The following is a 12,403-nucleotide window of genomic DNA, read 5'->3' on the forward strand; positions in this document are numbered from 1 at the left end:
ACAATAATCTAATACGAGTTACAATCCAGACAAATAAATCAGATAAGATTCATGTGTTTGAACCCGAACCCAGTTTTAAACTAGACAAAAATTTTATATTTGGACCTAGATTTCGAACATATAATTTATGCCCAAACTTGGTTTACTCTGGGTCGGATAAATTCTGTCATTTGGACCAGACAAAATTTTGTCATCCCCAATTAAATTGTTCCATTAAAATGTTACTCGGGGTGTGCTTGACCTAACCCACCTCTTGACCCGCCAGATAAGCTACTGAAAACGAAGACAAATAGTGACATAAAGGGGAGAGAGACGGGAAGGAGAGAGATGTAAATGAGAGAAAATGTTTCTCATCTTAGCCGTTGATCAGAATCAACAGCTGAGATGTCTGCACTTGAGAATTCTTATATATATATATATATATGTTAAGATTAAAATTCCACATCGATCTAACATAGCCTAGACAATGAGTTTATAAACAAAGTTTAGTTTATATCACATTGAAGACACATTTTCATGAGGCTAACAACCAGTGACAACAACTCATGAAGAACTATGTGGGAACATGGCTCAAAGCCAACAGTATCTCTAAAATTTTTTGTGGCAATTTCAACTTTCAACACTATACATATATAAATATATATGTATATTTTTGGTGGACCCCATTCCAAAAAAAAAACATTTATATATACATACATACATATATATATAAATATCTGTCACGCGTAGTTTTTGGGTCCCTAAGGAAGTTGCTTTTGATCTTCTATCCCAAATTATTTTATTATTTTTATATTTTATAATTTCCTTTTTTCAAAAAATTAATCACAAAGCCACATATAACAGAATTGATAAGCATCCCAGTAAAAAGTATTCTAGAAATGGATGTGTCATTCATTGATTCAATCATAAGGTTTTATGGATCCTTACACTTACATCAATCAAGGGACAATATCTATTACTGATAAGGATCCCAGTAAAAAGCATTTCAGTAATGGATGTGTCACTCTTTGATTCAATTATTCGGTTTTGTAGGTTTTTATATTTACATCAATCAAGGGACAAAATCTATTATTGAGATAATAGAGATGCTTTTTATTGAAATCCCTGACATTTTTGCACATATAATATGGGGCTACAAAAACTGCGTGAACCACAAGCGACTTAGACAGGAACACAAAAAGTCCAATTTTTTTGTGTCGCTAATAACTTTCTTTTTTTCCTTCCACTTTCTTTGGGTTGTTTCTTCCTCAATTTCCGAGAGAGAGAAAAAGGAAAGAGAAAGAAACAGTCGTCTTTAAAGTTTGAACATCTCTTGCATATCTAAAATCGTAGTATATTTGGAGATTCTGAATCCAGGGTGGGGGAAGAGAGGAGCAAATATGGGAAACAACTGCTGCTTCAGAAGTCGTCCAGTAGCAGTGAATCATCATAATTCAGACACCACCAAATCCAGAAGCCCAGGTGAGAAATAATCAAAGCTTCTTGATCTGTTTGGTTTGAGAGAAAAATGCCCTAATCTTATAATTTCCCAGAAAACCCTTTTCACACTTTCTTCAATATTTTATGTCTTACTGTTCAAAACATCAAGGCAAGTCAGAAACCATTATAGTCTTTGTTGCTTCATTGGTGTGCAGAAACAGAGAGGGCCGAGAATAGCCAAGAAAATGGAGGGATTATGGTCGGAAAGAATATTAGTGAAAGCCAAGAAGATGTCAAGGAAGAAGTTCGTTTGGAAAGTGAAGCAAATACTTCGACCACAACAAAAAAAATCATGCCATCAAGTGGTAGAATTCTTACACCAAACCTTAAAATCTTCACATTAGCAGAGCTCAAGAGCGCAACCAGGAACTTCAGACCAGATACAGTGCTTGGTGAAGGTGGATTTGGGAGGGTCTTCCGGGGTTGGGTTGACCATAAGACATATGCACCTTCAAAGGCTGGTGTTGGGATGGCCGTCGCTGTTAAGAAGTCAAACCCTGATAGCTCCCAAGGCTTAGAGGAATGGCAGGTCTCTTTTTTCTTCCTCTCTCTTGTTTTTTTTTTTTTTTTAACAATTTAAGCATTGTTGGTCTCAATTATTTCAAATACTGAGATAAATGCACACGATTTACATCCATATCAATATTTGACATAATTGAGGACATGGGTGTCCCTAAGGGCGGACGACATGAGCAGTTTTCCAGAGCCCCATATTTTTAAAAATTAATAGTGTTATAGTAGCCTCAAACTCATCTGATTAACCTACGATATTTAATATTTTAAGAAGTCCACGATTTTTACTTAATATAAGCATTAAAACCTAATTAATTCATACCTTTTTGAAATTCTGTTTGTGCAAAATCATGGTGGTTGAAAAAGTCATGGTCACACTGTGTATAGCTGCAGTTCATGTACACATCGACATAGTTGACTTAGCCAAACATGGCACAATCCCCTTTTGAGTATTTGACGTGAATTTCTGTGGAAAAAGCTGGCATTGCCCCCCCATGATGGAACTTTCCATGGTTGAATTATTAGCCCCCATTTTCTTACTAAATTTATGTGGGTAGCTAAGCTTGCGCGAATGTGTATGTGACGTATTTGCTTACACAACTTGATTGAACTAAGACCCCGTTTGGATGCAGGCGGAAGTCAAATTTCTTGGCAAGTTTTCACATCCTAACCTAGTCAAGCTCTTGGGGTACTGTTGGGAGGAATCACAGTTTCTACTTGTGTATGAATACATGCAAAAAGGGAGCCTGGAAAACCACCTCTTTAGAAGTAAGAACCATGTCAAATTATGTATGCATTGAGAGTTAATTATGAGTTCAAAAATGTTGAGGATTTCAGTGTTTTTTGTTCCAGTCATCTCAAATGTTGATATGGACACACATGATTCATATGAGGTTCTTCTCAATGTTTGAGAAATCGTGTGTGTTCTTCTCAACGTTTGAGATAGTTAAGATAAAAAAAACAATGACATCTCGTAAGATTGTTGTTATGAGTTAATTTTTTTTTCCTTTTAACTGAATGCAGATGGCGGAGAGCCACTTTCTTGGGAGACTCGACTTAAGATTGCAATTGAAGCAGCAAAAGGGCTCGATTACTTGCACACTTCGGAGAAAAGTGTGATATACAGAGACTTTAAGGCATCCAATATTTTGTTGGATGGGGTAATTGCTCTTTACACTCTTGATTTTGGTTCATTTTACGATGTTAATTAATCATTTGGGTGATAGTTTAGTTGTTGAAATTTTATGAGATCCAACCACATGGGCTTGAGAGGTCATTAGTTCGATTCTCAGTGGAAGCAATATTATTGTGACCATGTGCTGAGCTTTGACTAAACTTACCCTATTATTGGGTGAGAAATTTTTGTACTCACAGGCTTGATAGCATGAGTTTAGGCCTAAATCGAATGTTCAAAAGGCAAACTTAATTATATGACGTTGTTCTCGGTTTTAAAAAAAAGAAAGTAGTGTTGATCAAATAGTTATTTTTTCATAGAAATGTCTTTTAGGTTTATATTTATGTATGCCCTAAACTTTTGCAGGCCTTCCATGCAAAACTTTCTGATTTTGGGCTTGCGAAATTCGGCCCATTAAATGGCAACTCTCATATAACCACTAGGGTTATGGGCACGTATGGTTATGCAGCTCCAGAATACGTTGCTACTGGTAAATAAATACAGATTTTTGGGATCTCTATCACTACTGTTTTCTTCCTATTTAGTCGCCCGGCCCATACCATTTTGAACATTGGGCCAGGGCCTGTCGGAACTTACTTGACTAACAATTGAACCCTAAATTTGCAGGTCACTTATATGTGAAGAGTGACGTCTACGGCTTCGGTGTGGTGTTGCTTGAGATGTTGACAGGGTTACGAGCCCTGGACACAAATCGACCCTCAAACAAGCACAATCTGGTGGAGTGGGCTAACCCATCTCTGTCTAGCAAAAGCAAGCTGAAGAAAATAATGGACCCAAGGCTAGAGAAGAACTACCCAATAAATGGTGCAATGAAAGCAGGTGAGCTTATACTGAAATGTTTGGAAGGCGACCCCAAGAAGAGGCCATCCATGAACGACGTTTTGGATGATTTGGTGAGGATAAGTGAGATGAAAGAGAAATCAAAGGAACGGAAATCCAAAGATAAAGAGAGTCATCAACGATCACCGATTCATCGTAAGCATGGTGGTAAGGATATTCCATATATATAATTCTACACATCAATATCGAAGCCTGATGTTGTAGTTATTGCAAAGAAATGTAAACGAGTATTAGTGTACGTATGTAGTTCCATATTAATGGACAGATTTTGTATCATCTTTCGTTTTGAAGCAAAGCAATGTTCTTTTTTTTTTTTTTTTTCTTTTTTCGGAAGCACTATATATCCTTAAACTTACATAACTATGTGTGTTACCACATAGGCATGCTAACAAGACAATTTCAAATTCATTTTTCTTTTTCAAAAGATACAAAAATCAGTCATCACTTACTCTTAAAAGTAAAACCATTATTATCTCTCTCCCTCCTCTCTCTCACAACCAATGACATTCTCTCTTTGTCTCTCACAACCAACGTCGGATCTCCACCTCCGGCCACCAATCTGACTGCCATTGACGCCAATGGAAGCGAGCCAAGCTGAGTTGGGATGGACATAGTGAGTTGGTTAGAGAATAGAAGCAAAGATTCCAACGAATGAAGGTTAGACAAAGTTGTTGGAATGAGACTCGTGAGACCATTCAAGGAAATATCAAGGTGCATGGGGCAGGTTCTTCAAACCACCGAGTACAGGCGCAAGTGACTCACTACTTCCCTTGTTCCATCCACTGAGTTCCTCCCACAAGGGACTCCTCTCCATTTACAACAATTTGGGTTCTTTTTAGACCAATCACCCAAAAATCCTCCTGGGTCTTCTGTAAATGACTTCTTCACCTCCAAAGAGGGACTATATAGTTTTAATTCATGTTGGTGCTTATAGTTGCAACAATTGAAGAGCTCTCTATTCATGGGTCTTTCATATCTTTGTATGGGTTTTCATGGGTCTGTCATATCTTCGTCTGAGTTTTTATGTGTGTTGTAATAATGTCATCGTGAACCCACTAGTACGGATTGAAATTAATTTTAGATGGAATTTTTATGGGATTTTATGCTGAGTTCTTATTACACATCAAATTTAATTAATTACACTGTCAATATAAGTAGTTACACTGTCCATTAGGACATGTAATAAGGAACTGTATCCATTTAAGATAGATAATCCCAATAGGATATTGCCTTACTACATTGTCCAGTTGCAAACATTGAGACTAATCAACATTTTTCAAAAGAGATCTCGAATCAAGGCACTTTCTTCATTTTGTACAATGTAATCAAACCTTGTAGTGACTTATTACATTGTCAATATAATTAGTTACACTGTCCATTAGGACAGTGTAATAAGGAATTGTATCCATTTGAGCCAAAGCATCCCAATAGCATGTTGGTTTTTGTTTTATCTGTTGCTAATTATTGCCTCTTTGTTGTTCATAACATGCATCATAGACTAACAAAGATTAACCAAAATAATGAAAGTTGGAAGCCTTTGTTTTTCGGGTTACAAAATGCACGAAAACAACATGTCTTAAAGACCCAATTGAGAAAGAAATATGAGAAAATGGTATTGATTTTACTCCATAATTAATGTCTTTCAATCAATAAACAACATGTTAAATGTCTGTAAAATATTAAAAACAAAATAAACAAAGAGCCTTATTACACTGTCAGATTCCGACGACATTTCTGACCAAAAAAAAGGTATGTAAGATACTCTTTGTCGAGATAAGTCCAATGGTGATGTTGGTTTCCTCTAAGGGTGGTTGGATTGCCCAAATCTAACGATATTCCTCACGGTGGCCGCAAACTTCCGAGCATGATTTTGGCAACTACGGTTGACAAAACTCATCGGGGTTTGTTGGGTTTTGTTCCTCATCTCTTTTGTGGTTTTTTTGGGACCAGCCACGTCACGAACAGTGGTCGGACGATAAAAACGCCATGTTAGTAGTGTGTGACCTCGGGGTAGAAGAGAGAATTGAGAGAAAATAGGAATAAAGAGAGAGAAAAAGCTAAATCATGTTTTTTCTTTTTTTAAAAATAATCTAGGTGGCATGCCACATAAATTATGTAAGTTTATGGATGAGAAAATTATGGACATATATCATTTTGATTTTTTTTTTGACGAAGGAACTCACCGAAGATACAATTCAACATACTGCACTTCAATACATGCAATATACGCAAACTACATTGGTCGATTAAGTCTTGGACCGAAGCCCAATGTGGAATAATGTCATATCGCCAGAGTTGGTATCAGAACCTGTGACCTTCCACACACATGCTAAGAGGTTTATACAGCTAATTTAACCATTTGAATCAACTATTTTTTGTTGCAATAAGAAAACGAAGTCTATAATGATCAACACACTCTGCTTGTGTGCCGAAGCTCAAGAGCTGAAAAGCATTTATCCAAAGAACATCCCAGAACCATGCATGTGACCTATTTGGTAAATTTGGTGCAAGAATTTTTAGCTTGCACAAAATCTATTAGTTTGTCTCTTTTTTTTTTTTTTTTGCATGAGAACTCGTGGGATAATTGTAGACAGTTGGATATAAACACAAGACATTTTATATTTTGATTACAATATTTATTGGATATAAATTCAAAACATTTTATATTTCGATCATAATGAATTTGATATTTATTTTGAACAAAAATATGTCAATGGATTCGTTATGTTAAATACTACACATTTCTGGTTGGGTAACCTCCTCCTCCGGATTGTTTGAGAACATGATTGGAGATGCGCCAAGGAGGCTTTGAGAGTTACATGCATAGAAAAATGATACATATATATATATATATATATATATATATATATATATATATATATATATATATATATATATATATAGGAGATTAAGAGGCTGATTTTGAAAGGGTGCTGCTATATACATCCCTATTTTTACTTCTCACATCCCTTTTCTCAGGATTGGAACCTTTATGATTTAACTCTTTTTTTTGTCAATTTTGCGAGTCATTATGAGGCACACGGAGTGCGGTATCGTGTTTCCTATGTGGGTCCTAGACTTAACCCAACCGTAAAATTTTGCTCGTTTGACTAGAGCCACGTGTTAATACATTGAACATGGAACACGAGGAAACATAAAAGAAAATATATAATACATAGAAGAGGGCGAGCTGGTGATTCTGCAACAAGAGGAGATCAGTGACAATTTGAAAGACTTCCCCAACAGTGCCGTAGGAAAAATCCTTTCTCACCGGATCTTGAATAAAACTGCTGTCCGAACAGTCTTCCGTAGAGCTTGGGGTTTTGGTGACGATCTCCGCATTTTTGACCTCGGCCCGAACTTCTTCCAGTTCATCTTCCCCAATGAATTCGCACTAAATCGAGTATTAGACGAAGCACCGTGGTACATGGATAATCACCTATTAGTTTTAAAGAAATGGGAGCTGGGTATGAGTGTGGAAAATGCTAAATTTGACTCTTGCCCCTTCTGGATCCATGCCCATGGTCTCCCACTAGTTTGCCATTCCCCAAAAGTGGCTCAATCTCTGGGTTCTGCAGTTGGTGGTTTTATCTCTACAGATGATCGGTCTTTTGGCAAATCGTCCAATGCCTATTTACGCTTCCGGGCATCAGTCTACTTAGACAAACCCATTCGTAGAGGCTGCTTTGTTCTTACTCCGGATGGCTCTAAAGTTTGGGTCTCTTTTCGTTATGAAAGACTGATGGAGTTCTGCTTCTACTGTGGAGTTCTTGGTCACGATGAAAAGCGGTGTAGCCTCCACTTTGAAGCTGTGAAGCACAACAAAGATGTTTCGTCACAATATGGCCCCTGGCTCAGTACTGCATCAATGGGGGGCCGGCATAAAAACAGTAATACTTCTTCGGGGTCAAAAAACAACTCTGCTGGTTCCTCGCTGGGTGAATCTGGGAAAGCCCACACAACTTACAAGAACTTGAATACAACAGCTGAAGAAGAAGAAGAAGGTTCCGTTGGATCCATCCCTGTTGGAAGAAAAAATGGGCCCACTGGAACTGAGAAGCTGTCTGAACCAGAGATGGAGAAAGTCCAATCGAGCTTAGTGGATATTGGGCCCTGCAAGCAGGATTTGGGAGCTAATGAACGACTACAAGCTATTTCTAACACTCTTGTTGGCACCGGGTCAAGTAGTGGTATGGAGTTCACCTCAGGTGGTACCAATACCTCTGGGGCACCCACCCCTTTGAATCAACATCAGAAAGCTGCTGGCTCGAAACAGAGGAAAGGATCACGTTTGAAAGAAAAAGCGAGGAATATCAGAGTGCATACCACTTTAACCCAGATGGAGGTGGATAAACTAGATTTGGTGGTTGGATCTAAAAGAACCAGAATAGAGGAGCCTGATAACTCTATTCCCAAGAAATACAGGCAAGAATATGTGACTGGTGCAACACCCTCACACTCTTTATTGGCAGTGGCTGCCCAGAATCAGCCACGCCAGGCGCAATGAAAATCATACTTTGGAACTGTCGGGGGTTGGGGCACCCTCGCACAGTTCATGCATTGCTCCGGATGGTGCAACATCATTCCCCTGATATTCTCTTTCTATCTGAAACCCGTCTCTCTTCTTCCTCCTCTGAACGTCTCCGCCTCAAATTGCAATTTAACTTTTGCTTTCCTGTTTTACGCTCTGGATTGGGTGGTGGTTTGTTGGTCATGTGGAATGCCAGCTGCCCTTTGACAGTGTCCTCTTTCTCCTCTTCCCACATTGATACTGTAATTAATTTACAGGATGGTCTTTCCTGGAGATTCACCGGAATTTATGGTTCTCCTTCTACTGGTTCTCGTCCGGCTTTCTGGTCTCTTTTGCGGCGGTTAGCTGCTGCCTCTAGTCTTCCCTGGGTTTGTGGAGGGGACTTTAATGAAATCTTATCAAACTCTGAAATTGCTGGTAGTAATGGCAGGGCTGAATACTTGATGCAGAATTTTCGAGATGCTTTACAGGATTGTGCTCTTTGTGATATTGGTTATTCTGGCTACTCCTTTACCTGGTCTAACAATCGCAGTGGGACTGCCTTGGTTGAGGAACGCCTGGATAGAGTTGTTTCGTCGGATTCCTGGAGTCAACAATTTTCGGGCGCTTATTTGCGCCATCTGGCTTCCCCAGCCTCGGATCATTCTCCTTTATTGCTCACTATCTCCAGAGGTCCTACTATTTCTAACAGATCCCGCCGCTTCCATTTTGAGGAATTTTGGTGTAAAATTCCAGAGTGTGAATCTATCATTAAGAATTCTTGGATGTCTGTAAAGGATGACCACTCTATAAGCAATATTGCAGCTTGCCAGTCTTTTTGTACTTCTTCCCTGACCTCTTGGAAGTTTGCTTCCTTTGGGACTCTTGAGAAAAATATTCGAAGTAAAGAAAAATCTCTTTTAGCTTTAAAAAATAGTGTTGGCTTTCGTCATTCCCATGTCCTTCATGATCAATTGCTTAGATTGGAAAAAGAGCTCAATGAATTATATTATTGGCAGGAGGTTGCATGGAGACAACGTTCTCGGCAAAATTGGCTCCGCTTTGGTGATCGCAACACGAAATATTTCCATCGAAAAGCTAACCAACGTAAACAACGGAATTTCATCTCCGGTCTTCGCTCGGCTGATGGTTCTTGGATTGAGGGGGTTCGTCATTTTGAGCCCATTATTCTGGACCACTTCAATGCCATCTATACTACTTCTAATCCGTCATTACTTGAGCACCTTTTTGAAGATTTTGAGCCCCGGATTTCCAATGAAATGAATGATGATCTAATGGCTCCCTTTACTGCAGAGGAGGTCAAATCCATTGTGTTCAGCATGCATCCTACAAAATCGCCTGGATCTGATGGTCTCCCAGGCATTTTTTACCAGAAATATTGGCATATTGTGGGGAACTCTATCACTGAAGCTACTCTAAATTTCTTAAATGGAGGGATTTTCCATGAACCCATAAACCACACCTTGATTGCTCTCATTCCAAAGGTGCGTTCCCCTGAAAATATAACTGACTTTCGTCCCATTAGTCTTTGCAATACTATGTACAAGATTATTTCTAAGTGCTTATGCAGCAGATTGAAGCCTATTATCTCTAAAATTATTTCTCAAGAACAGGGAGGTTTCATCCCTGGTAGGTTGATCTCTGACAATCTGATGGTGGCAGCTGAATCTTACCATTATTTGAAATGCCTTCGACAAGGTCAAAGAGGCTATATGGCTCTCAAACTCGATATGAGTAAGGCTTTTGACCGTGTTGAATGGGACTTCTTGTTCTTTATGATGGCCCGTATGGGGTTTAATGCCCAATGGATTTCTCGGATCAGGACTTGTGTGACCTCTGTCACCTTTTCAATCATTATAAATAGAGAGATTCGAGGTTGTATCCATCCTACTCGAGGTCTTCGTCAGGGAGATCCCCTCTCGCCATTTCTCTTTCTTATATGTATTGAGGGATTATCTCACCTTATTCACCAGAGTATCAGATCCTCTTCTCTCCATGGGATTAGAATCAGCCGTCGGGGTCCCATTATCTCACATCTTCTTTTTGCAGATGATAGTCTCCTTTTCTGTAGAGCAGATTTAGTGGAGGGCAGGAAATTGCTTGATATTCTTCATCTTTATGAGCGCATGTCTGGCCAATTCCTCAATGTTAACAAATCCTCAGTTACTTTCAGTTCTAATGTCCGGGATGAGCTTAGAGTATCTATCAAGAATTTGCTCTGCATGAATGATGCTAGAACTGACTCCAAATATTTGGGCTTACCTACTATGATCACGCGCAACAGAAGAGAGTTACTTAGCTTTATCAAAGAGAGAATTTGGGGCAAGTTACAAGGTTGGAACGAAAAGCTTCTCTCACAAGCTGGGCGGGCTATTCTAATCAAGGCTGTCATTCAAGCTATCCCAACCTATGCCATGAGTATTTTCAGGTTCCCCAAAATCCTTTGCGAGGAAATCAATAGACTTTCTAGAAACTTCTTTTGGAGTGGAAAGACTGATGTTAGAAAGATGCATTGGATTGGTTGGCAGAAGCTTTGTACTCCTATGGCCAGTGGGGGTTTAGGCCTCAGGGATATGTTCCACTTCAATTCTGCTCTTTTGGCAAAACAAGGTTGGCGCCTTCTAACAAATGAGTCCTCTCTCTACAGTCAGATTATGAAGGCTAGATACTACCCTCACACTTCCTTTTTAAAAGCTTCTCGAGGATCTAATCCTTCTTTTGTGTGGTCCAGTCTTCTCTCAGCCAGGGATCTTGTTTCTCGTGGGGTTCGGTGGAGAATTGGGAATGGAGAATCAATTAATGTTTGGAGTGATCCCTGGATTCCTGACCATCACTCTGGCATTCCTACCCCTCTAAACTATGTCTCAGAAGGTTTGAAAGTCTCTGACATTTTTGATCAAACTTCTGCCACTTGGGATTGCAGCCTGCTCTCTTCTCTCTTTGATTCACACTCAGTTGCAGCAATAAAAAGAATTCCACTCTCTCAAAGGAGACCTCGGGACAGCTACATGTGGACTCATAATAGGGATGGCCACTTCTCAGTAAAATCTGCTTATAGACTTGCTTTTGGTTTCTCCCTTCCATTGGAGCAAACTCAGATTACAACTCAGGAGGTTCCGTGGGCCAAGCTAAACAAGCTCTCCCTTCCGCCTCGGGTCCTTAATTTTGTATGGAGGTTGGCTCATAATGCACTACCAACAAAGGACAATTTAATCAAGAGGGGCATTGAGGTCAATGGTAGATGTATTTGCTGTAATTCTGCTGATGAATCTAGCTTCCATCTTTTTTGGAATTGCCCATGGACTGCTCCAATATGGAGGCAAAAAATTGCCACAGTTTGTTCTCTAATTGGCTCTACCCTCTCCCCACGTTATTGGATGGCACAATTGATTGCTTCTCTTCCAAAGGACTTACTAGAAGACTACTTCAGGTTATTCTTTTACATTTGGTTTGGAAGGAACAGTTTACTCCATGAGAACCTTTTAATTCCTATCCAAGATGTCATCATTAAGGCATCTTTTCTCAAGTCTCACTATTCCAGTTCCCCCCCTCAACACTCTCCACCTCTTCCTGCGTCTAGTCATTGGATCCCTCCTCCAGTAGGGAGATTGAAAATAAATGTTGATGCAGCTTGGTCGGTTATTAATTCTTATGCAGGTGTGGGGGCGGTTGTGAGAGATGCTAATGGGGTAATATTAGCTTCTAGCTTCAAACGCATTCCCTCAGCAGGGGGAAGTCTCTATGCAGAAGCTACTGCCTTTCTTTTCGGAATTGAGCTAGCCGTGGCCTTGAATATTACTAGCTTTATTCTTGAGGGCGATGCGCTTATTATTGTCTCTGACCTG

At 39.4% G+C, this 12,403-nt stretch overlaps 1 protein-coding gene across 1 annotated transcript; it reads left to right on the forward strand.

Annotated features, from left to right (window-relative positions):
• Window positions 1-1,155: 1,155 nt before the first annotated feature.
• On the forward strand, window positions 1,156-4,347 carry LOC120010168 (probable serine/threonine-protein kinase PIX13). Its single transcript, XM_038860879.1, has 6 exons — window positions 1,156-1,461; window positions 1,635-2,008; window positions 2,625-2,760; window positions 3,016-3,152; window positions 3,533-3,656; window positions 3,794-4,347. Exons 1-6 carry the CDS (start codon window positions 1,380-1,382, stop codon window positions 4,195-4,197), a joined length of 1,257 nt encoding a protein of 418 aa, XP_038716807.1. The 5' UTR covers window positions 1,156-1,379; the 3' UTR covers window positions 4,198-4,347.
• The last annotated feature ends 8,056 nt before the right edge of the window (window positions 4,348-12,403 follow it).

The sequence above is a fragment of the Tripterygium wilfordii genome, chromosome 12, assembly GCF_013401445.1.
Source record: "Tripterygium wilfordii isolate XIE 37 chromosome 12, ASM1340144v1, whole genome shotgun sequence".
NCBI lineage: Eukaryota > Viridiplantae > Streptophyta > Magnoliopsida > Celastrales > Celastraceae > Tripterygium > Tripterygium wilfordii.

What these genes read in the sequence shown, in the direction of transcription:
- LOC120010168 (XM_038860879.1), top strand. Translation starts at nt 1,380, where the DNA reads ATGGGAAACAACTGCTGCTTCAGAAGTCGTCCAGTAGCAGTGAATCAT. An exon ending in AAGGCTTAGAGGAATGGCAG is followed by an intron (nt 2,009 to 2,624) that starts GTCTCTTTTTTC and finishes GTTTGGATGCAG; the next exon opens with GCGGAAGTCAAATTTCTTGG. An exon ending in TCCAGAATACGTTGCTACTG is followed by an intron (nt 3,657 to 3,793) that starts GTAAATAAATAC and finishes CTAAATTTGCAG; the next exon opens with GTCACTTATATGTGAAGAGT.